Here is a 24189-nt window from a genome sequence, read left to right as displayed (position 1 = left end):
ATAAGGTATTATGATATACTTTTACATGCAGATTCTATTAGTGTTTATGCTTTATATATTTCCATTCTTACATTTTATGTACAAGAAATATTTAGAAGATTTATAAGAATTATTTTCTGATTCTATTTTAAAGGCTTTGTCTGACTTCGTGCCTTCTAATAAAATTTTTAGGTCTTTTTCACTTCTTTTTTAATTATTGAAGTTTCAAATGACCAACAACATACTGATTTATCCTTCTCTGATGATGTTTTTTCTATTTCAGAAATTTTCTTCATCAGATATTGACACTAACAAATCTACTTTTTTATTATTTTTCTATTATTAAAGTACATTTGTTCTTTGTTGAAAAGGTGTTGATTATTTTGGATATTAAGGTAACTAGTTCTTTAAGACTAGCTGACACTATTTCTGCCTATTTATTTCTTCTGTGTTTTCAGAGGTTTTCTTTCCAATTCCCCATTCTAGGGAATGGAATAGGCTGAGAATTTTCTTTTATTCCTTTTTCAAAGGTTTTAAACTATATTCTTTGCCAGCAGTTAAATTCAATTTGGAGGGTTCTCCAATTTATTGGGGCTATCTCTACTTCTACTAATTATGCTATTGTTTCTATAGCAAAATAGTATTTATTTTCCTTTAGATAGTTGTATCTTATTTATGGAAAATTATTTAGTTTCAGGTACTTTTCTTGGTCCTGTGATTTATTTGGATATTGCAATTGCTTCATTTTTTCTGTTTACTTTAAGATCAAGTATCAGATTATGATTTATTTTAGCATTGTTAAAGGACAACATTTACTAGACTAGGTGCTGTTGCATTTGTCTTGTTGTTTTGCATTTATTGATTATGCAAGTCCTTTGTATTGACTGGTCCTTTAAACTGGACTATCATGCTAATAATTTCATTTGTGTCTTCATTTTATTCAATATTTTCGCAAATGAGGGTTAATCTGTGTCTTTAGCTATTTTAGCTAGAAGAATTTTGTTCTAAGATAATCAATTATTTGTTTTATAATTGGATTAAATTCTTAACTGTTACTCTGGGCTTCAAGATTGAGTTCTAAGACTAAACTTTAAGCTTATACTAGTTTAGTTGTTCTTATTAAGGAACGAATTCCTGAGTTCTTTCCCAAGTAACATGTTTGTAATTGGGGTTCGAAATCAGCTCCCTAATATTGCGATGTACGTGCCGTTTTCCAGCTTGGCTGGTAAGAGGCAGGTTAAGACTTCTTTGAAATTTATTTGGTTCTATTTTGTCCAAATTTCTTTGATTTTATTCCAGTAAGGCTAACACTTTCTTTAAGTGTGTTTCTGTCCTATATATTTTGGGTACTGTTGAAGCATGGCTGGGCACCCATGGGGTTCAAGCGCTGCTCAGACCTGGAATCTTCTGGGGTATTTCTTCCAGTTCCTTTTTTAGGAACCGGGTTTGGAGTTTTATTCAAACTATTTTGCCTTTTTATGGTCATTGATAGCATTATTTGTTTTCATTAGATACAATAAATGCATATTTTCATTTTTCTGTTTTCATTCAAAGTTTGTGTCACTGTCTTTGTCTCTATCAGACAAGGGATAATTCTATTGGGTTCCGTCTGTCGGTACCTTTAGTCTCTATTATTTCCTTCAGTTGCTATATATGCATAGAAGTTTTAGGTCTTATGGCCACGGCATTGGATTCAATTCCCTTTGCTCATTTTCACTAGAAAGAACCTTTCCAGTCTTTTATGAGTGTTGTTTCTTCTAGAATATGGTTGGAGGATCAATTTACCAAAAAGTTTGTTGATTCCTCAGACAAGGGTAACCTTTTTAGGTTTCCTGATAGATTCAGTGTCCATGACTTTGTCTCTGACAGACAAGAGACGTCTGAAATTGGTTTCAGCTTGTCGAAACCTTCAGTCTCAATCTTTCCCTTTGGTAGCCTTATGCATGGAAATTCTAGGTCTTATGACTGCTGCATTGGACGCGGTTCCCTTTGCTCGTTTTCACATGCAACCTCTTCAGCTCTGTATGCTGAACCAGTGGTGCAGGGATTATACAAAGATATCTCAATTAATATCTTTAAAACCGATTGTTCGACACTTTCTGACATGGTGGACAGACCACCGTCGTTTAATTCAGGGGGCTTCTTTTGTTCTTCCAACCTGGACTGAGATTTCAACAGATGCAAGTCTGACAGGTTGGGGAGCTGTTTGGGGGTCTCTGACAGCACAAGGGGTTTGGGAATCTCAGGAGGTGAGATTACCAATCAATATTTTGGAACTCCGTGCAATTTTCAGAGCTCTTCAGTCATGGCCTCTTCTAAAGAGAGAGTCGTTCATTTGTTTTCAGACGGGCAATGTCACAACTGTGGCATATGTCAATCATCAAGGAGGGACTCACAGTCCTCTGGCTATGAAAGAAGTATCTCGAATTCTGGTTTGGGCGGAATCCAGCTCCTGTCTAATTTCTGCGGTTCATATCCTAGGTATAGACAATTGGGAAGCGGAATATCTCAGTCACCAAACGTTACATCCGGGTGAATGGTCTCTTCACCCAGAGGTATTTCTTCAGATTGTTCAAATGTGGGGACTTCCAGAAATAGATCTGATGGCTTCTCATCTAAACAAGAAGCTTCCCAGGTATCTGTCCAGATCCAGGGATCCTCAGGCGGAGGCAGTGGATGCATTGTCACTTCCTTGGAAGTATCATCCTGCCTATATCTTTCCACCTCTAGTTCTTCTTCCAAGAGTAATTTCCAAGATTCTAAGGGGTGCTCGTCTGTACTGCTGGTGGCTCCAGCATGGCCTCACAGGTTTTGGTATGCGGATCTTGTCCGGATGGCCACTTGCCAATCATAGACTCTTCCGTTAAGACCAGACCTTCTATCACAAGGTCCTTTTTTTCCATCAGGATCTCAAATCTTTAAATTTGAAGGTATAGAGATTGAACGCTTGATTCTCAGTCATAGAGGTTTCTCTGACTCTCTGATTAATACTATGTTACAGGCTCGTAAATCTGTATCTAGGAAGATATATTATCGAGTCTGGACGGTTTACATGTCTTGGTGTTTTTCTCATCATTTTTCTTGGCATTCTTTTAGAATTCCTAGAATTTTACAGTTTCTTCAGGATGGTTTGGATAAAGGTTTGTCTGCAATTTCCTTGAAGGACAAATCTCTGCTCTTTCTGTTCTTTTTCACAGAAAGATTACTTGTCTGCCTGTTATTCATTGTTTTGTACAAGCTTTGGTTCGTATAAAACCTGTTAAGTCAATTTCTCCTCCTTGGAGTTTGAATTTGGTTCTGGGGGCTCTTCAAGCTCCTCCGTTTGAACCTATGCATTCGCTGGACATTAAATTACTTTCTTGGAAAGTTTTGTTTCTTTTGGCCATCTCTTCTGCTAGAAGAGTTTCTGATTTATCTGCTCTTTCTTGTGAGTCTCCTTTTCTGATTTGTCAGCAGGATAAGGCGGTGTTGCGAACTTCTTTTCAATTTTTACCTAAGGTTGTGAATTCTAACAACATTAGTAGAGAAATTGTGGTTCCTTCATTGTGTCCTAATCCTAAGAATCCTAAGGAAAGATCGTTGCATTCTTTGGATGTAGTTAGAGCTTTGAAATATGTTGAAGCTACTAAAATTTTTCGAAAGACTTCTAGTCTATTTGTTATCTTTTCCGGTTCTAGGAAAGGTCAGAAGGCCTCTGCCATTTCTTTGGCGTCTTGGTTAAAGTCTTTGATTCATCATGCTTATGTCGAGTCGGGTAAAACTCCGCCTCAAAGGATTACAGCTCATTCTACTAGGTCAGTTTCTACTTTCCTGGGCGTTTAGGAATGAAGCTTCGGTTGATCAGATTTGCAAAGCAGCAACTTGGTCTTCTTTGCATACTTTTTCTAAATTCTACCATTTTGATGTGTTTTCTTCTTCTGAAGCAGTTTTTGGTAGAAAAGTACTTCAGGCAGCTGTTTCAGTATGATTCTTCTGCTTATAATTTCAGTTTTTTTCATTATAAGATTTAAACTTTATTTTGGGTGTGGATTATTTTCAGTGGAATTGGCTGTCTTTATTTTTTCCCTCCCTCTCTAGTGACTCTTGCGTGGAAGATCCACATCTTGGGTATTCATTATCCCATACGTCACTAGCTCATGGACTCTTGCTAATTACATGAAAGAAAACATAATTTATGTAAGAACTTACCTGATAAATTCATTTCTTTCATATTAGCAAGAGTCCATGAGGCCCACCCTTTTTTGTGGTGGTTATGATTTTTTTGTATAAAGCACAATTATTCCAATTCCTTATTTTTTTTTTTTATGCTTTCGCACTTTTGTCTTATCACCCCACTTCTTGGCTATGCGTTAAACTGATTTGTGGGTGTGGTGAGGGGTGTATTTATAGGCATTTTGAGGTTTGGGAAACTTTGCCCCTCCTGGTAGGAATGTATATCCCATCCCATAGTGACGTAGCTCATGGACTCTTGCTAATATGAAAGAAATTAATTTATCAGGTAAGTTCTTTCATAAATTATGTTTTCTATTTATGACACTCAAAGCTATGGTTGGGCACTTTATATGTAAAGTTCTAAATATATGTTTTAAACTTATATTTGCCATGATTCAGGTTAATCAGTATTCCTTCTTTCAGACTGTCAGTTTCATTATTTTGGGAAATGCATATGAATAAATATTCTTGCCTTCAAAAATTTTCAAATTGACTCAGTGATTAATACTATGTTGCAGGCTCGTAAATCTGTGTCTAGTAAGATTTATTATCGAGTTTGAAAGATTTACATCTCTTGATACTCTTTTCATAAATTCTCTTGGCATTCTTTTAGAATTCCTAGGTTTTTATAGTTTTCTTCAGGATGGTTTAGATAAGGGTTTTTATCTGCAAGTTCCTTGCAAGGACAAATCTCTGCTTTTTCTGTGCTGTTTTCGTAGAAAAATTTGCTAATCTTTCTGTTATTCATTGTTTTGTTCAGGCTTTGGTTCGTATCAAGTCTGTCATTTAAGCCAATTTCTCCTCTTTGGAGTCTTAATTTGGTTCTGAGGGCTTTACAGGCTCTTCCGATTGAGCATATGCTTTCTTTGGACATTTAAATTACTTTCTTGTAAAGTATTGTTCCTTTAGACATCTCTTCAGCTAGTTCAGTTTTTGAATTATCTGCTCATTCTTGTGAGTCTCCTTTTTCTGATTTTTCATCAGAATAAGGTGGTTTTACTGTCTTCTTTTCAATTTTTTCCTAAAGTTGTGAATTTTAACAACATTAGTAGAGGAATTATTGTCTCTTCCTTGTGTCCTAATACTAAGAATTCTTGGAGAGATTCTTATATTCTTTGGATGTGGTAAGAGTTTTGAAATTATGTTCAAGCTACTAAAGATTTTAGAAAGACTTGTAGTCTATTTGTTATCTTTTCTGGTTTTAGAAAAGGTCAGAAGGCTTCTGCCATTTCTTTGGCTTCTTGGTTAAGCTTTTTGATTCATCTTGCTTATTTGGAGTCGGGTTAATCCCCGCCTCAGAGGAATACGACTCATTCTACTAGGTCAGTTTCTACTTCCTGGATTTTTAAGAATGAAACTTCTGTTGATCAGATTTGCAAAGCAACGACTTGGTTTTCTTTGCATACTTTTACTAAATTCTACCATTTTTATGTTTTCTCTTCTTCAGAAGCAGTTTTTGGTAGAATAGTACTTCAGGCAGCTGTTTCAGTTTGATTCTTCTGCTTATAACTTCAGTTTTTTTCATTATAAAAATTGAAACTTTTTGATTTGGGTAGTGGATGAATTTTTCAGTGGAATTGGCTGTCTTTATTTTATCATCTTGGGTATCTGCTATCCCATACGTCACTAGCTCATGGACTCTTGCTAATTACATGAAAGAAAACATAATTTCTTCTGTTAAGTGTGATCAGTCCACGGGTCATCATTACTTCTGGGATATTACTCCTCCCCAACAGGAAGTGCAAGAGGATTCACCCAGCAGAGCTGCATATAGCTCCTCCCCTCTACGTCACTCCCAGTCATTCTCTTGCACCCAACGACTAGATAGGATGTGTGAGAGGACTATGGTGATTATACTTAGTTTTATATCTTCAATCAAAAGTTTGTTATTTTAAAATAGCACCGGAGTGTGTTATTATCTCTCTGGCAGAGTTTGAAGAAGAATCTACCAGAGTTTTTGCTATGATTTTAGCCAGAGTAGTTAAGATCATATTGCTGTTTCTCGGCCATCTGAGGAGAGGTAAACTTCAGATCAGGGGACAGCGGGCAGATGAATCTGCATAGAGGTATGTAGCAGCTTTTATTTTCTGACAATGGAATTGATGAGAAAATCCTGCCATACCGATATAATGTCATGTATGTATACTTTACACTTCAGTATTCTGGGGAATGGTACTTCACTAGAATTACACTGTAAGAAGTACATAAAGCTGTTTAATAACTAGAAATTATGTTTAACGTTTTTGCTGGAATGTAAAATCGTTTTCATTTGCTGAGGTACTGAGTGAATAAATATTTGGGCACTATTTTTCCACTTGGCAGTTGCTTAATCTTTTTTCTGACAGTTTCTGTTCTCTCTCACTACTGTGTGTGAGGGGGAGGGGCCGTTTTTTGGCGCTTTTGCTACGCATCAGATATTTCAGTCAGCAACTCATTGTATTTCCTGCATGATCCGGTTCATCTCTACAGAGCTCAGGGGTCTTCAAAACTTATTTTGAGGGAGGTAATTTCTCTCAGCAGAGCTGTGAGAATTATAGTTGACTGAGATAAAAAACGTTTATTCTGTAATTTGTTTCCTGCTTTCAGAATTTGTTATCTTTGCTAATGGGATTAAACCTTTGCTAAAGTTGTGTTGTTTACAAGGATTGAGGCTATAACTGTTTCAATTTATTAATTTTCAACTGTCATAGATCTTCTGTGCTTCTTAAAGGCACAGTACGTTTTTAATATTATTCTAATTGAATTGTATTTCCAAGTTGCAAGTTTATTTGCTAGTGTGTTAAACATGTCTGATTCAGAGGATGATACCTGTGTCATTTGTTGCAATGCCAAAGTGGAGCCCAATAGAAATTTATGTACTAACTGTATTGATGCTACTTTAAATAAAAGTCAATCTGTACAAATTGAACAAATTTCACCAAACAACGAGGGGAGAGTTATGCCGACTAAATCGCCTCACGTGTCAGTACCTGCATCTCCCGCTCAGAGGGAGGTGCGTGATATTGTAGCTCCGAGTACATCTGGGCGGCCATTACAAATCACATTACAGGATATGGCTACTGTTATGACTGAAGTTTTGGCTAAATTACCAGAACTAAGAGGTAAGCGTGATCACTCTGGGGTGAGAACAGAGTGCGCTGATAATATTAGGGCCATGTCAGACACTGCGTCACAGGTGGCAGAACATGAGGACGGAGAACTTCATTCTGTGGGTGACGGTTCTGATCCAAACAGACTGGATTCAGATATTTCAAATTTTAAATTTAAACTGGAAAACCTCCGTGTATTACTAGGGGAGGTGTTAGCGGCTCTGAATGATTGTAACACAGTTGCAATACCAGAGAAAATGTGTAGGTTGGATAAATATTTTGCGGTACCGACGAGTACTGAGGTTTTTCCTATACCTAAGAGACTTACTGAAATTGTTACTAAGGAGTGGGATAGACCCGGTGTGCCGTTCTCACCCCCTCCGATATTTAGAAAAATGTTTCCAATAGACGCCACCACAAGGGACTTATGGCAAACGGTCCCTAAGGTGGAGGGAGCAGTTTCTACTTTAGCTAAGCGTACCACTATCCCGGTGGAGGATAGCTGTGCTTTTTCAGATCCAATGGATAAAAAGTTAGAGGGTTACCTTAAGAAAATGTTTGTTCAACAAGGGTTTATATTGCAACCCCTTGCATGCATTGCGCCGATCACGGCTGCAGCGGCATTCTGGATTGAGTCTCTGGAAGAGAACATTAGTTCAGTTACTCTGGACGACATTACGGACAGGCTTAGAGTCCTTAAACTAGCTAATTCATTCATTTCGGAGGCCGTAGTACATCTTACTAAACTTACGGCAAAGAATTTAGGATTCGCCATTCAGGCACGCAGGGCGCTGTGGCTAAAATCCTGGTCAGCTGATGTTACTTCTAAGTCTAAATTGCTTAATATACCTTTCAAAGGGCAGACCTTATTCGGGCCCGGGTTGAAAGAGATTATCGCTGACATTACAGGAGGTAAAGGCCATGCCCTGCCTCAGGACAAAGCCAAAGCTAAGGCTAGACAGTCTAATTTTCGTTCCTTTCGTAATTTCAAAGCAGGAGCAGCATCAACTTCCTCTGCACCAAAACAGGAAGGAGCTGTTGCTCGCTACAGGCAAGGCTGAAAACCTAACCAGTCCTGGAACAAGGGCAAGCAGACCAGGAAACCTGCTGCTGCCCCTAAAACAGCATGAATTGAGGGCCCCCGATCCGGGATCGGATCTAGTGGGGGGCAGACTTTCTCTCTTCGCCCAGGCTTGGGCAAGAGATGTCCAGGATCCCTGGGCGCTAGAGATAATATCTCAGGGATACCTTCTGGACTTCAAATACTCTCCTCCAAGAGAGAGATTTCATCTGTCAAGGTTGTCAACAATCCAGACAAAGAAAGAGGCGTTTCTACGCTGCGTACAAGAGCTCTTGTTAATGGGAGTAATCCATCCAGTTCCACGATCGGAACAGGGACAGGGGTTTTACTCAAATCTGTTTGTGGTTCCCAAAAAAGAGGGAACTTTCAGACCAATCCTGGACTTAAAGATCCTAAACAAATTCCTAAGAGTTCCATCGTTCAAGATGGAGACTATTCGGACAATTTTACCTATGATCCAAGAGGGTCAGTACATGACCACTGTAGATTTAAAAGATGCTTACCTTCACATACCGATTCACAAAGATCATTACCGGTACCTAAGGTTTGCCTTCCTAGACAGGCATTACCAGTTTGTGGCTCTTCCATTCGGATTGGCTACAGCTCCAAGAATCTTCACAAAGGTTCTGGGTGCTCTTCTGGCGGTACTAAGACCGCGGGGAATCTCGGTAGCTCCATACCTAGACGACATTCTGATACAAGCTTCAAGCTTTCAAACTGCCAAGTCTCATACAGAGTTAGTACTGGCATTTCTAAGGTCACATGGATGGAAGGTGAACGAAAAGAAAAGTTCACTCGTTCCACTCACAAGAGTTCCCTTCCTGGGGACTCTTATAGATTCTGTAGAAATGAAGATTTACCTGACAGAGGACAGGCTAACAAGACTTCAAAGTGCTTGCCGCACCATTCATTCCATTCAACACCCGTCAGTGGCTCAATGCATGGAGGTAATCGGCTTAATGGTAGCGGCAATGGACATAGTACCCTTTGCACGCTTACACCTCAGACCACTGCAACTGTGCATGCTAAGTCAGTGGAATGGGGATTACTCAGACTTATCCCCTTCTCTGAATCTGGATCAAGAGACCAGAAATTCTCTTCTATGGTGGCTTTCTCGGCCACATCTGTCCAGGGGGATGCCATTCAGCAGACCAGACTGGACAATTGTAACAACAGACGCCAGCCTTCTAGGTTGGGGTGCCGTCTGGAATTCTCTGAAGGCTCAGGGACAATGGAGTCAGGAGGAGAGTCTCCTGCCAATAAACATTCTGGAATTGAGAGCAGTTCTCAATGCCCTCCTGGCTTGGCCCCAGTTGACAACTCGGGGGTTCATCAGGTTTCAGTCGGACAACATCACGACTGTAGCTTACATCAACCATCAGGGAGGGACAAGAAGCTCCCTAGCTATGATGGAAGTATCAAAGATAATTCGCTGGGCAGAGTCTCACTCTTGCCACCTGTCAGCAATCCACATCCCAGGCGTGGAGAACTGGGAGGCGGATTTCTTAAGTCGTCAGACTTTTCATCCGGGGGAGTGGGAACTCCATCCGGAGGTCTTTGCCCAAATACTTCGACGTTGGGGCAAACCAGAGATAGATCTCATGGCGTCTCGACAGAACGCCAAGCTTCCTCGTTACGGGTCCAGATCCAGGGATCCAGGAGCAGTCCTGATAGATGCCCTGACAGCACCTTGGGACTTCAGGATGGCTTACGTGTTTCCACCCTTCCCGATGCTTCCTCGATTGATTGCCAGAATCAAACAAGAGAGAGCATCAGTGATTCTAATAGCACCTGCGTGGCCACGCAGGACTTGGTATGCAGACCTGGTGGACATGTCATCCTGTCCACCTTGGTCTCTACCTCTGAAACAGGACCTTCTGATACAGGGTCCCTTCAAACATCAAAATCTAACTTCTCTGAAGCTGACTGCTTGGAAATTGAACGCTTGATTTTATCAAGACGTGGGTTTTCTGAGTCAGTTATTGATACCTTAATACAGGCTAGGAAGCCTGTTACCAGAAAGATTTACCATAAGATATGGCGTAAATACCTATATTGGTGTGAATCCAAAGGTTACTCTTGGAGTAAGGTTAGGATTCCTAGGATATTGTCTTTTCTACAAGAAGGTTTAGAAAAGGGTTTGTCTGCTAGTTCATTAAAGGGACAGATCTCAGCTCTGTCCATTCTGTTACACAAACGTCTGTCAGAAGTTCCTGACGTCCAGGCTTTTTGTCAGGCTTTGGCCAGGATTAAGCCTGTGTTTAAAACTGTTGCTCCACCTTGGAGTTTAAACCTTGTTCTTAATGTTTTACAGGGCGTTCCGTTTGAACCCCTTCATTCCATTGATATAAAGTTGTTATCTTGGAAAGTTCTATTTTTAATGGCTATTTCCTCAGCTCGAAGAGTCTCTGAATTATCAGCCTTACATTGTGATTCTCCTTATTTGATTTTTCATTCGGATAAGGTAGTTCTGCGTACTAAACCTGGGTTCTTACCTAAGGTAGTGACTAACAGGAATATCAATCAAGAGATTGTTGTTCCTTCTTTGTGCCCAAATCCTTCTTCGAAGAAGGAACGTCTACTGCACAACCTGGATGTAGTCCGTGCTCTAAAATTTTACTTACAGGCAACTAAGGAATTTCGACAAACGTCTTCTCTGTTTGTCGTTTACTCTGGGCAGAGGAGAGGTCAAAAAGCTTCTGCTACCTCTTTCTTTTTGGCTTCGTAGCATAATTCGTTTAGCTTATGAGACTGCTGGACAGCAGCCTCCTGAAAGAATTACAGCTCATTCTACTAGAGCTGTGGCTTCCACTTGGGCCTTCAAGAATGAGGCCTCTGTTGAGCAGATTTGCAAGGCTGCAACTTGGTCTTCGCTTCATACTTTTTCCAAATTTTACAAATTTGACACTTATGCTTCATCGGAGGCTATTTTTGGGAGAAAGGTTCTTCAGGCAGTGGTTCCTTCTGTATAAAGAGCCTGCCTATCCCTCCCGTCATCCGTGTACTTTTGCTTTGGTATTGGTATCCCAGAAGTAATGATGACCCGTGGACTGATCACACTTAACAGAAGAAAACATAATTTATGCTTACCTGATAAATTCCTTTCTTCTGTAGTGTGATCAGTCCACGGCCCGCCCTGTTTTTAAGGCAGGTAAATATTTTTTAATTTATACTCCAGTCACCACTTCACCCTTGGCTTTTCCTTTCTCGTTGGTCCTTGGTCGAATGACTGGGAGTGACGTAGAGGGGAGGAGCTATATGCAGCTCTGCTGGGTGAATCCTCTTGCACTTCCTGTTGGGGAGGAGTAATATCCCAGAAGTAATGATGACCCGTGGACTGATCACACTACAGAAGAAAGGAATTTATCAGGTAAGCATAAATTATGTTTTATGTAAGAACTTACCTGATAAATTAATTTCTTTCATATTAGCAAGAGTCCATGAGGCCCACCCTTTTTGTGGTGGTTATGATTTTTTTTGTATAAAGCACAATTATTCCAATTCCTTATTTTTTATGCTTTCGCTCCTTTCTTATCACCCCACTTCTTGTCTATTCGTTAAACTGAATTGTGGGTGTGGTGAGGGGTGTATTTATAGGCATTTTTAAAGTTTGGGAAACTTTGCCCCTCCTGGTAGGAATGTATATCCCATACGTCACTAGCTCATGGACTCTTGCTAATATGAAAGAAATGAATTTATCAGGTAAGTTCTTACATAAATTATGTTTTTAAACAACTTTCCAATTTACTTCTATTATCAAATTTTCTTTGTTTTTGTGTTATCCTTTGTTGAAAAGCAGGAAGGTAAGTACAGGCGTGTGCATGTGTCTGCAGCACTATATGGCAACAGTTTTCCAACAATATCAAGAAAGTAGCATAGTGGGAAGCAATTGCTAGTAATGGAGCTGTATAGAAGGATAATGTAATTCCAACATATATCCTATATATAATGCCTGTTAGGGCTAATGCAGCAGACCCATATAAATTGTGTTCACAATTTTACAAAAGAAAGATAGAAACAAAATATCATTGTTTCAAAAAAAGACAGGGGAAGCAGCACTTTTTTTTTCTTTTTTTTAAGAAAAAACTGCCCAAAGAACAATAGGGTCACTATGGAGATCCACTGTACTTCTTAAAATATGCTAAACTAGTCACATCTCTGATAGGTTAGCATACAGCATAAAACACATTCCCAAGTGAAATATTAAATAAACACACAAACTACATATGTGAAAAACCTGACCGGTCAGGGTAAGCAAAAGGTGCCAGTGTAAAAACATGCAAAAAAGAATTTCGGTAGTATGGGGTGTTTATCTGATCAACTATACCCAGCTGCACATAGAACCCCCGTGAAAAATATCAGGAGGTATAGCCTGGGCAGGTGAAGTATATGGGATCTAAGTTGTCAGTGAACCCACCCTATATGACAAGGTTGTTCAAAGTGCAATTCAAGCATAGGAGGTTAGAGAGCTCAATCAAGCATATATAGCCAGTATTAGTATAGGCAGTCCAGAGGGCCGCAAAGCCATATATCATTCAAAAGGGGCAGCCATACAGACTTATGAATTTGTCAGTTGGACTTTGTATAGTGGTGAGTGTCCCAAGGTCTGCTAAGATTAGCGTCATCCGCAACCACAGTCATTAAACAAGAAAAGCTAGTTCCTGCACGGACACAAAGGCGAAAACATCTTTCTGTGGGAGTCCGAGACTCGGGGTATATACTACACCTTCCTGAGGTCTTTTGTTCGGCTACTTAAGAACCTACGCTGGCACACATACATCGAAGTTGAAATCACTGCTTGAAATCCATGCTGCAGAGACCTCTTTGTAGTCGACCGAATACACTGGAGTCGAATGCTCGCACCACGTGAGCCGGTCAGCCAATGCCGACGCGCATTTCACCCTCTCAACTATTGGTAGGACGGGACTTCGTCAGGATGTATAGATGATATCGGGAGCGTCCCTTCTTATACTATAGTGTTCAGTGCACCCCTACTGACGGGTGAAAATGTACACATTAAATTTTAAAAAGGATTTTTGGCTACTTTTACAAACACCTGGTCCTCCTCATAGGTATTTAACTTGCTACTCAGGATTATCCTATCCAAGAGAAAGAATAAAGCCTATTAATTATACATAAGAACATATGTAAATAAACTGTTACCAGGTACAGTATCGCCATATAAATAAAAAAAGATTTTCATCTACTATCTAGAGACGTAGGGCTCAATTTGTGTTAGAATCAGAGAGTAACAGATTTTACAGGAAGCATGCCATGTCCAATTTCTCGTTCATACCATTTGGGAATTGGGTACCTAGAGTAGATATGCATATACATTCCTTTTCTAGGAGGGTCTTTTCATTGTGTCCCCCTCTGCCATTTGTTATACCTCTATACCTATGAACTGCAGCAAGTCAGGATTACTGGAATGAAATTGTTCAAAGTGTTTCGCTGCACTGCTATTCTGGAGAAAAAAAAAATGTAATCTCTATGTTCAGTAATTCTGTCCTTTATAGCTCTTTTTGTTTTCCCAACATAAACATGGACAGGAACATGAGAGAAAGTAAATCACTACTTCAGTGTTACAATTGACAACATGTTTCAATTTGTACACCTTCCCATTATGTGTTCCAAATTCTCTTGTTTTCACCATAAACTTGCAGGCAACACAGTTTTCCAACAATGTTATACATTAGCAAGAGCGCTAGATGGCAGCAATGGTTCATGTCATGTAGTGCTTCAGGCATGTGCATGCTACCTATATAGAAATCGCTTCAACATAAAATAGCATGATAACAAAGCAAATTTAATAGTAGCAGTAAATTGGAGACTTAAAATTCTCTATCTAAAAAATTTAAGAAAAAAATTGGGTTTCATGTCCCTTTAACTTCTTCGAAAGGGATCGTCCTCTTACTACTTGACATTTAGATTACCAGTCTCCCTGCCACTGTTTAATGGAAACTCTCCCCCACTGACTTATCTAAGCTTCCAACCCTATCAACTGTAAATGGTAATTGGTAAGTCATCTGTTTTACCAGTTGCACGGTCAAATCTCTCTGATCTGTCTGTGATTGCAACGTCAAATCTCTCTGATCTGTCTGTGATTGCAACGTCAAATCTCTCTGATCTGTCTGGGTCAGGAACTGTAAAGTTTAATCTCTCAGAACATTGGGATTTGCACTGTGTACATTCTACAGTTTCTATAATGTGAGTTTAAGAAAAAGGACTTCAGCCTTAGCCTATGTACAGGTGAGGCTGGATTTTATCATAAATGCTATATATGGACCTTTTAAATGAATGTTAAACACTAAATAAATATTAGACATCATGCTGTATTCAAATCAAAACATAGCCTTAGAATAATATGCAGATGTATTTTTTAATTACATTAGTTGTTTAAATATTAAAGAAATAGGTGTAAAGCTTTAGTCTCCATAAAATATTGGGTGCTGCAGCTTTTTCTGCCTTCTATGGAACGTAGCTCACTCCTGGAATTTCTCTTTCCCCTTTTCATAGAGAATTCAGTGAGGTCCAACAGATGATTTGTCTTCAAGTTTTTGAGAATCTGGCCCATCAACTCTAAAAAGAATTGTTGCTAAGAAGTTAAAGGGATACTAAACCCAATTTTTTTTCTTTCATGATTCAGATAGAGCATGAGATTTTAAGCAACTTTCTAATTTACTCCTATTATTAATTTTTCTTTGTTCTCATGCTATCTTGATTTGAAAAAGCAGTACTGTACTGGGTAGCACTTGCTGATTTGTGGCTAAATGTAGCAAACCAATCAGCAAGCTCTACCAAGGCGCTGAGCTAAAAAATGGGCCGGCTCCTAACCTTTTATTACTGCTTTTTCAAATCAAGATAACATGAGGACAAAGAAAAATTGACAATAGGAGTAAATTATAAAGTTGCTTAAAATTGCATGCTCTATCTGAATCATGAAAGCAAAAATGTGGGGTTAGTTTCCCTTTAAAACATTCATACTTACTAGAAAAGGTCAGAATGAAATACGGCACAAATTGATCATGTGCTAGTAACTTGTCCTCTAAACCTCATATGTTGCCTACAGCAGAAGCTTGCCATACCTAGATATGCATGCTACCAAGCGCTATAAAATATTATTTACCAGAGCTACTTTTTCAGGAATTGGAGCTGTTTATGGTAAAGTTTGTATTTTTGTATTTGCTCCAGCAGTTAAGACTTTTTTATTCAGGGTGTTACTGGTTTTTTTTTGGGGGGGGGGGGTTTAGAAATGTTTTTAGCGTGGGCTGACTAAATATGTATGTCAAGCTTTTACTCACATTTACATTATGTGTATACCAAGGGGCTCCATTTGCTTATTCCTGATTTCCGAAATGTAAGAATTATCAGTCATACATTTGTTTGGGGTGATTGACAGGCCCTGCTCTTGAGTTAGAGCTGTTAAAACACTCAAACCAACTAGAAAAGTGCAGAATGAGTGAGAACAGGGGGCAATCCTTGGCAATATTACTTTTGTGGCAGCGTATGTATGGCATCCACTGTCTATGAAGAAAGACAAACAGGTTGCCTCTGTATCTGAACATGAGACCGCAAGTCTTTATTTGTTAAATTTTCATCTTGATTTGCTTTATCCTGCTTTTATTTTCCATACCTCCCCTTTTGTTTCTATTCTGTCCAGATTTGCTGTTTTTACTTCACATTCCAATAGTTTTGTCTCTCCCGCTAAAAATTTCTTCTTTCCAGATTATTTTAAGATTTATTTTTTTTTCTCACTAACTTCTTTTTCCCGTATTAGTTCATAAGTACCCACCTGAGCCACTGTTTTTGATGCCAGTGATCCACCACTTTAAAATGGTGTGTAGCTAGTGTCAACTAAAAGCAATTCTCTCCTGTCACACATGTTGCCACTAATATTGGGCTTGATTACAAGTGGAGTGCAAAATATCTTTTTTGCAAAAGCGCTTCACTTAGTAATACCAGCGCGCGCAAATGTGGGCTGATATTACAAGTTTGGTGCAATGCGAACGCAACCTTGCGTTCGTATTGCATAGAAGCTTTGTGCTCACGAGAGTGCGCTTCTATAGGCTCTAATGGGAGCCTTGTTCTCCTGCTGTGAGATATGGCAGCAAAGTGTAAATCTATATATATGAATAAATACATATATGTTTGTGTTAAATACGTGTATATATACATATTAACACACAAATATATATTCATATACATATATATTTACAGGGAACACAGTTACCTAAAGACTGCAATGTAAAGGCACATCTCAGTGCTGTTTTTTTTTTCTAACACCCCTCATCCTGCACTTTTAACCCCTCATAACTGCTTCTTGTGTTTTTTTTTTTTTTTTATGCTCCTGTATTTTGAGGGCAGTTTGGCACATTTTAAAAATTAACCAGAGATCTGATATCTGGTTAATTTTCTAATCTCATTGCTAATGCGAGCTCATAGTAGCAATAACCAGCCACTTACCAGCTGGTTATTTATCGCATGCCCGTTTAGGGGCGTGAGATAAATTAGCACTCCACTTGTAATCTTGCCCATTATGTTTAACCATTTTACCACAGAAAAAAATAATTGTGGACTCCCACTATTCACATTCTCATCTTCCTTGTTCCTTTACCCTCCCCCCCCCCACATATTTTATTTTTCATTGTGTGTATTTACTTAGAAACCTCTACTGTTGTATCAATTAGATCAATATCTGTTTCCACCCCCTCTTTAACCGACTTCTCTTTTTTCTGTTTCATTGCTATTTTAGCCTTGTTCCAAAGTGCAACACATTCTGGATATTTGGAATAGCAGCCTAGGTGCGATCTCTCTCCACTGTTTCCAGAACACCATCCCTGTGGAGGCGTACACACGAGAGGCCTGTATGGTGGATGCTATAGGTAAGTTTCTTGCTGCGCCATCCACTTATACATGACCTAATTTTTTAAAAGTAAAACATTAAATGTAGCTAATGATTAGTTGGGGATATTTTTATATATTTTGGACATGTGGCCATATTGACTAAAATCATATAGAAGTGTGCATTATCAGTTACATAAGACCACAGGTGTATTTGGCCTATACGAGGCAGCAGGAATTATGGAGGGCAGCAATTTTTGATGACTATTTCTATGTATGATGCCTTGCCTTCCCACTCCTAAGTTCTCCAAAGGTTTTATTTATTAATTTCATTGCAAATCAATGATCCCTGGTTGTCTGGTGAGGATGGTTGACCTTTCCACATGTTTCTGGACTCTAAAAGTAAAACACATAAGACAAAACAAACAATTGTCACAGGGCCTACTTTCAATCGATGTGGCTTCTTTTACTGATTTCTCCATCTACTTAATTCTCATTTCATTATAAATATGAGATCCGACTTCTCTGTCCTTTTAGGTTTAAAAATGTTGACCAATCAGAAGAAGGGTGTTTACTATGGGCAGGTTAAGAGCTGGGCTCCTTCTCGACGCCGGCGTCTTGGAGTACACATGCTACATAGAGCAATGCAGATCTTCTTGGCAGAAGGAGAACGTCAGTTGCGACCACCTGACATAAGCACAGGGCGGTGAGAGAAGGCATGAAAAGACCCACTACTGATGAAATAACCTAATCTGTAGAGGAAATTGGAGACTGGGCTGGCGGACAAGGTTATGACTACCTTCGATCTTGCATGACTATATCAAAAACACTTAATAGTCTAAGCCATAACAAGGTGAATATGTGCCATAATTTGTCTTTCTTCTATGGTAACTTTTATACTGCAGAATGTAAACTTTTCATTCAACACTGCAGAGAATTAAATGTTACAGATCATGTTTCCATATAAAATGTAACCCCCCAAAAATGAATTTAATTTAAGAAATGTAGCAAAACTCTTTAATGGCATGGATTTTTTTCCACCTTGTAAATATTTCTCCATACAATTATTAACTATGTTAAATTATTATGCAAGGCATTTGAACAAATTAACTCCCGTTACCTACATAATTGTGTATAGATTAGTAATCTGGCAATAATCAATTCTTTAAGAGATACTGGAAAACATTTATTTTTGCTATTTTTGATACTTTAAATTATTTTTAAAAATGTTTTAATGTAATGCCAACCGACATTCAGCTTGTCATATTGTTATACATTTTTACACTCAGTTGAACTGAGATCTTGTGCAACATCAAATTTTTTTAAAAATACCAAATTACTGCTACTACTGATTAAGGCTATAAACACCTTGTACGTTGGTGTAATTGCTCTCTTTGAGATTAACTACTAATAAATCAGTATACCGGAAGAAGAGACTTAGACAATGAGATTCACCTACCAGTGTTTTGCCCCTGGAGGGCAAAGATAATTCAGGGCTCAGAAGATGATTTACAATCTGTACATTAAAAAAACTGCTGCAATAAAGCGTTTAAGCATTAAGCATTGTTCACTTTCTCTTTTCCCCTTTTTTAAATCATTTCTTTCATTTAATGAACATCAAATGTAATTCATACAGCTTTGTTTTTCTTTTTTAAACTGTTTGATTTAAATTTGATTAAATACAGCAGAACGGTTTAATCAATAAATGCATAATAGACAATGCAATAATAAATACTAGCATTTGCAAGGATTTTGCAGAGTTGGGGCAAGCCTGGAAAGTCTGTGCTGGAATGCTTTTAAAGTTGTATTGTTCCTTATATGCTTAAGGTTTTGCGGAAATGTTTATTTAGCTATGGTTTTAACACAGGTCCATATTTATTTGCACATACCTGTAGTCTACTGCCTTCACACAGGCTCACTCATGCATATACCTATTTGCATACACATTTATATTACAATATTGTGTTGTGTCTGAAAAATAGAATAGCGTGTTTGTGTATGTGTTTTGGGGATTATTATATTTTGGTTGCTTTCATCTTATTTAATATATGGAAATTTACATGGACATTTAACACTAAATAAATGCTAGGTAGAATGATGCATTCAAAGAAAAGATTGGTCTGAAAATAACGTGTAAATATATTTTTAAAGTTTAATTAGCTGTTAAAATATTGACAAAATAAGTAAAGTTTTAGGCCTAGATTTAGAGTTCGGCGGTAAAAGGGCTGTTAACGCTCCGCGGGTTTTTTTCTGGCCGCACCATAAATTTAACTCTGGTATCGAGAGTTCAAACAAATGCTGCGTTAGGCTCCAAAAAAGGAGCGTAGAGCATTTTTACCGCAAATGCAACTCTCGATACCAGAGCTGCTTACGGACGCGGCCGGCATCAAAAACGTGCTCGTGCACGATTCTCCCATAGGAAACAATGGGGCTGTTTGAGCTGAAAAAAAACCTAACACCTGCAAAAAAGCAGCGTTCAGCTCCTAACGCAGCCCCATTGTTTCCTATGGGGAAACACTTCCTACGTCTGCACCTAACACTCTAACATGTACCCCGAGTCTAAACACCCCTAGCCTTACACTTATTAACCCCTAATCTGCCGCCCACGCTATCGCTGACCCCTGCATTACACTTTTAACCCCTAATCTGCCGCTCCGTAAAACGCCGCCACCTACGTTATCCCTATGTACCCCTAATCTGCTGCCCTAACATCGCCGACCCCTATGTTATATTTATTAACCCCTAATCTGCCCCCCACAACGTCGCCGACACCTACCTACACTTATTAACCCCTAATCTGCCGAGCGGACCTGAGCGCTACTATAATAAAGTTATTAACCCCTAATCCGCCTCACTAACCCTATCATAAATAGTATTAACCCCTAATCTGCCCTCCCTAACATCGCCGACACCTACCTTCAATTATTAACCCCTAAACTTCCTATCGGAGCTCACCGCTATTCTAATAAATGGATTAACCCCTAAAGCTAAGTCTAACCCTAACACTAACACCCCCCTAAGTTAAATATAATTTTTATCTAACGAAATAAATTAACTCTTATTAAATAACTTATTCCTATTTAAAGCTAAATACTTACCTGTAAAATAAATCCTAATATAGCTACAATATAAATTATAATTATATTATAGCTATTTTAGGATTTATATTTATTTTACAGGTAACTTTGTATTTATTTTAACCAGGTACAATAGCTATTAAATAGTTAAGAACTATTTAATAGTTACCTAGTTAAAATAATAACAAATTTACCTGTAAAATAAATCCTAACCTAAGTTATAATTAAACCTAACACTACCCTATCAATAAAATAATTAAATAAACTACCTACAATTACCTACAATTAACCTAACACTACACTATCAATAAATTAATTAAACACAATTGCTACAAATAAATACAATTAAATAAACTAGCTAAAGTACAAAAAAAAAAAGAACTAAGTTACAGAAAATAAAAAAATATTTACAAACATAAGAAAAATATTACAACAATTTTAAACTAATTACACCTACTCTAAGCCCCCTAATAAAATAACAAAGCCCCCCAAAATAAAAAATTCCCTACCCTATTCTAAATTAAAAAGGTTACAAGCTCTTTTACCTTACCAGCCCTGAACAGGGCCCTTTGCGGGGCATGCCCCAAGAATTTCAGCTCTTTTGCCTGTAAAAGAATAAATACAATACCCCCCCCCCCAACATTACAACCCACCACCCACATACCCCTAATCTAACCCAAACCCCCCTTAAATAAACCTAACACTAAGCCCCTGAAGATCTTCCTACCTTGTCTTCACCATCCAGGTATCACCGATCCGTCCTGGCTCCAAGATCTTCATCCAACCCAAGCGGGGGTTGGCGATCCATAATCCGGTGCTCCAAAGTCTTCCTCCTATCCGGCAAGAAGAGGACATCCGGACCGGCAAACATCTTCTCCAAGCGGCATCTTCGATCTTCTTCCATCCGGTGCGGAGCGGGTCCATCTTGAAGCAGGCGACGCGGATCCATCCTCTTCTTCCGATGTCTCCCGACTAATGACGGTTCCTTTAAGGGACGTCATCCAAGATGGCGTCCCTCGAATTCCGATTGGCTGATAGGATTCTATCAGCCAATCGGAATTAAGGTAGGAATTTTCTGATTGGCTGATGGAATCAGCCAATCAGAATCAAGTTCAATCCGATTGGCCGATCCCATCAGCCAATCAGATTGAGCTCGCATTCTATTGGCTGATCGGAACAGCCAATAGAATGCGAGCTCAATCTGATTGGCTGATTGGATCAGCCAATCGGATTGAACTTGATTCTGATTGGCTGATTCCATCAGCCAATCAGAAAATTCCTACCTTAATTCCGATTGGCTGATAGAATCCTATCAGCCAATCGGAATTCGAGGGACGCCATCTTGGATGACGTCCCTTAAAGGAACCGTCATTAGTCGGGAGACATCGGAAGAAGAGGATGGATCCGCGTCGCCTGCTTCAAGATGGACCCGCTCCGCACCGGATGGAAGAAGATCGAAGATGCCGCTTGGAGAAGATGTTTGCCGGTCCGGATGTCCTCTTCTTGCCGGATAGGAGGAAGACTTTGGAGCACCGGATTATGGATCGCCAACCCCCGCTTGGGTTGGATGAAGATCTTGGAGCCAGGACGGATCGGTGATACCTGGATGGTGAAGACAAGGTAGGAAGATCTTCAGGGGCTTAGTGTTAGGTTTATTTAAGGGGGGTTTGGGTTAGATTAGGGGTATGTGGGTGGTGGGTTGTAATGTTGGGGGGGGGGTATTGTATTTATTCTTTTACAGGCAAAAGAGCTGAAATTCTTGGGGCATGCCCCGCAAGGGCCCTGTTCAGGGCTGGTAAGGTAAAAGAGCTTGTAACCTTTTTAATTTAGAATAGGGTAGGGAATTTTTTATTTTGGGGGGCTTTGTTATTTTATTAGGGGGCTTAGAGTAGGTGTAATTAGTTTAAAATTGTTGTAATATTTTTCTTATGTTTGTAAATATTTTTTTATTTTCTGTAACTTAGTTCTTTTTTTTTTTTTTGTACTTTAGCTAGTTTATTTAATTGTATTTATTTGTAGCAATTGTGTTTAATTAATTTATTGATAGTGTAGTGTTAGGTTAATTGTAGGTAATTGTAGGTAGTTTATTTAATTATTTTATTGATAGGGTAGTGTTAGGTTTAATTATAACTTAGGTTAGGATTTATTTTACAGGTAAATTTGTTATTATTTTAACTAGGTAACTATTAAATAGTTCTTAACTATTTAATAGCTATTGTACCTGGTTAAAATAATTACAAAGTTACCTGTAAAATAAATATTAATCCTAAAATAGCTATAATATAATTATAATTTATATTGTAGCTATATTAGGATTTATTTTACAGGTAAGTATTTAGCTTTAAATAGGAATAAGTTATTTAATAAGAGTTAATTTATTTCGTTAGATAAAAATTATATTTAACTTAGGGGGGTGTTAGTGTTAGGGTTAGACTTAGCTTTAGGGGTTAATCCATTTATTAGAATAGCGGTGAGCTCCGATCGGAAGTTTAGGGGTTAATAATTGAAGGTAGGTGTCGGCGATGTTAGGGAGGGCAGATTAGGGGTTAATACTATTTATGATAGGGTTAGTGAGGCGGATTAGGGGTTAATAACTTTATTATAGTAGCGCTCAGGTCCGCTCGGCAGATTAGGGGTTAATAAGTGTAGGCAGGTGTCGGCGACGTTGAGGGGGGCAGATTAGGGGTTAATAAATATAATATAGGGGTCGGCGGTGTTAGGGGCAGCAGATTAGGGGTACATAAGGATAACGTAGGTGGCGGCGCTTTGCGGTCGGAAGATTAGGGGTTAATTATTGTAAGTAGCTGGCGGCGACGTTGTGGGGGGCAGGTTAGGGGTGAATAAATATAATACAGGGGTCGGCGGGGTTAGGGGCAGCAGATTAGGGGTACATAAATATAACGTAGGTGGCGGTCGGCAGATTAGGGGTTAAAAATTTTAATCGAGTGGCGGCGGTGTGGGGGGACCTCGGTTTAGGGGTACATAGGTAGTTTATGGGTGTTAGTGTACTTTAGGGTACAGTAGTTAAGAGCTTTATAAACCGGCGTTAGCCAGAAAGCTCTTAACTCCTGCTATTTTCAGGCGGCTGGAATCTTGTCGTTAGAGCTCTAACGCTCACTGCAGAAACGACTCTAAATACCGGCGTTAGAAAGATCCCATTGAAAAGATAGGCTACGCAAATGGCGTAGGGGGATCTGCGGTATGGAAAAGTCGCGGCTGAAAAGTGAGCGTTAGACCCTTTAATCACTGACTCCAAATACCAGCGGGCGCCCAAAACCAGCGTTAGGAGCCTCTAACGCTGGTTTTGACGGCTACCGCCGAACTCTAAATCTAGGCCTTAGTGTCTATAAAACAATGGTAGCTGCCATGTTGTAACTTAGGTTACCTTCTCTGCTGTGGTCAATTAGGGGCAGTTATACTGTAAATAGGTTACTTCCATTTCTAGCTGGAACTGAAAAGCTCATAATTTCATAATGAAATTACAGGAAAAGGAGATAAAGTATATTACACATCTTCTTTTTATATATATATGATTTATCATTTTATATTACCATCTCAAAATGTTTAATGTCCCTTTTTAAAAAGCACATATCTACAAAGAAAATAAATTATTAAAGGGACACTAAACCTACATTTTTTATTTCATGATTCAGATAGAGCATGCAATTTTAAGCAACTTTCTAATTTACTCCTATTATCAATTTTTCTTCGTTCTCTTGCTATCTTTATTTAAAAAGCAAAAATGTGATACATAGGAGCCGGCCTATTTTTGTTTGAGAACCTGGGTTATACTTGCTTATTGGTGGGAAAATGTAAGACTCCAATAAGCAAGCGCTATCCATGGTGCTGAACCTAAAATGGGCTGCCTGCTAAGATTTACATTCCTGCTTTTAGAATAAAGATAGCAAGA

General features: G+C 38.7%; 1 protein-coding gene across 1 annotated transcript in view; it reads left to right on the top strand.

Annotated features, from left to right (window-relative positions):
• Positions 1-18767, top strand: part of ANKLE1 (ankyrin repeat and LEM domain containing 1) — an 86580-nt gene extending 67813 nt beyond the window's left edge. Inside the window, exons 8-9 of the mRNA XM_053702931.1 lie at positions 17114-17243; positions 17740-18767. Coding sequence (XP_053558906.1) covers positions 17114-17243; positions 17740-17912 — 303 coding nt within the window. The 3' untranslated portion in view covers positions 17913-18767. The remainder of the gene's footprint in view (positions 1-17113; positions 17244-17739) is intronic.
• The last annotated feature ends 5422 nt before the right edge of the window (positions 18768-24189 follow it).

Source organism: Bombina bombina, chromosome 2 (genome assembly GCF_027579735.1).
Source record: "Bombina bombina isolate aBomBom1 chromosome 2, aBomBom1.pri, whole genome shotgun sequence".
Taxonomy (NCBI): domain Eukaryota; kingdom Metazoa; phylum Chordata; class Amphibia; order Anura; family Bombinatoridae; genus Bombina; species Bombina bombina.
The sequence above is the reverse complement of the archived record's forward strand: the minus strand, read 5'-3'. Positions and strand labels throughout refer to the sequence as shown.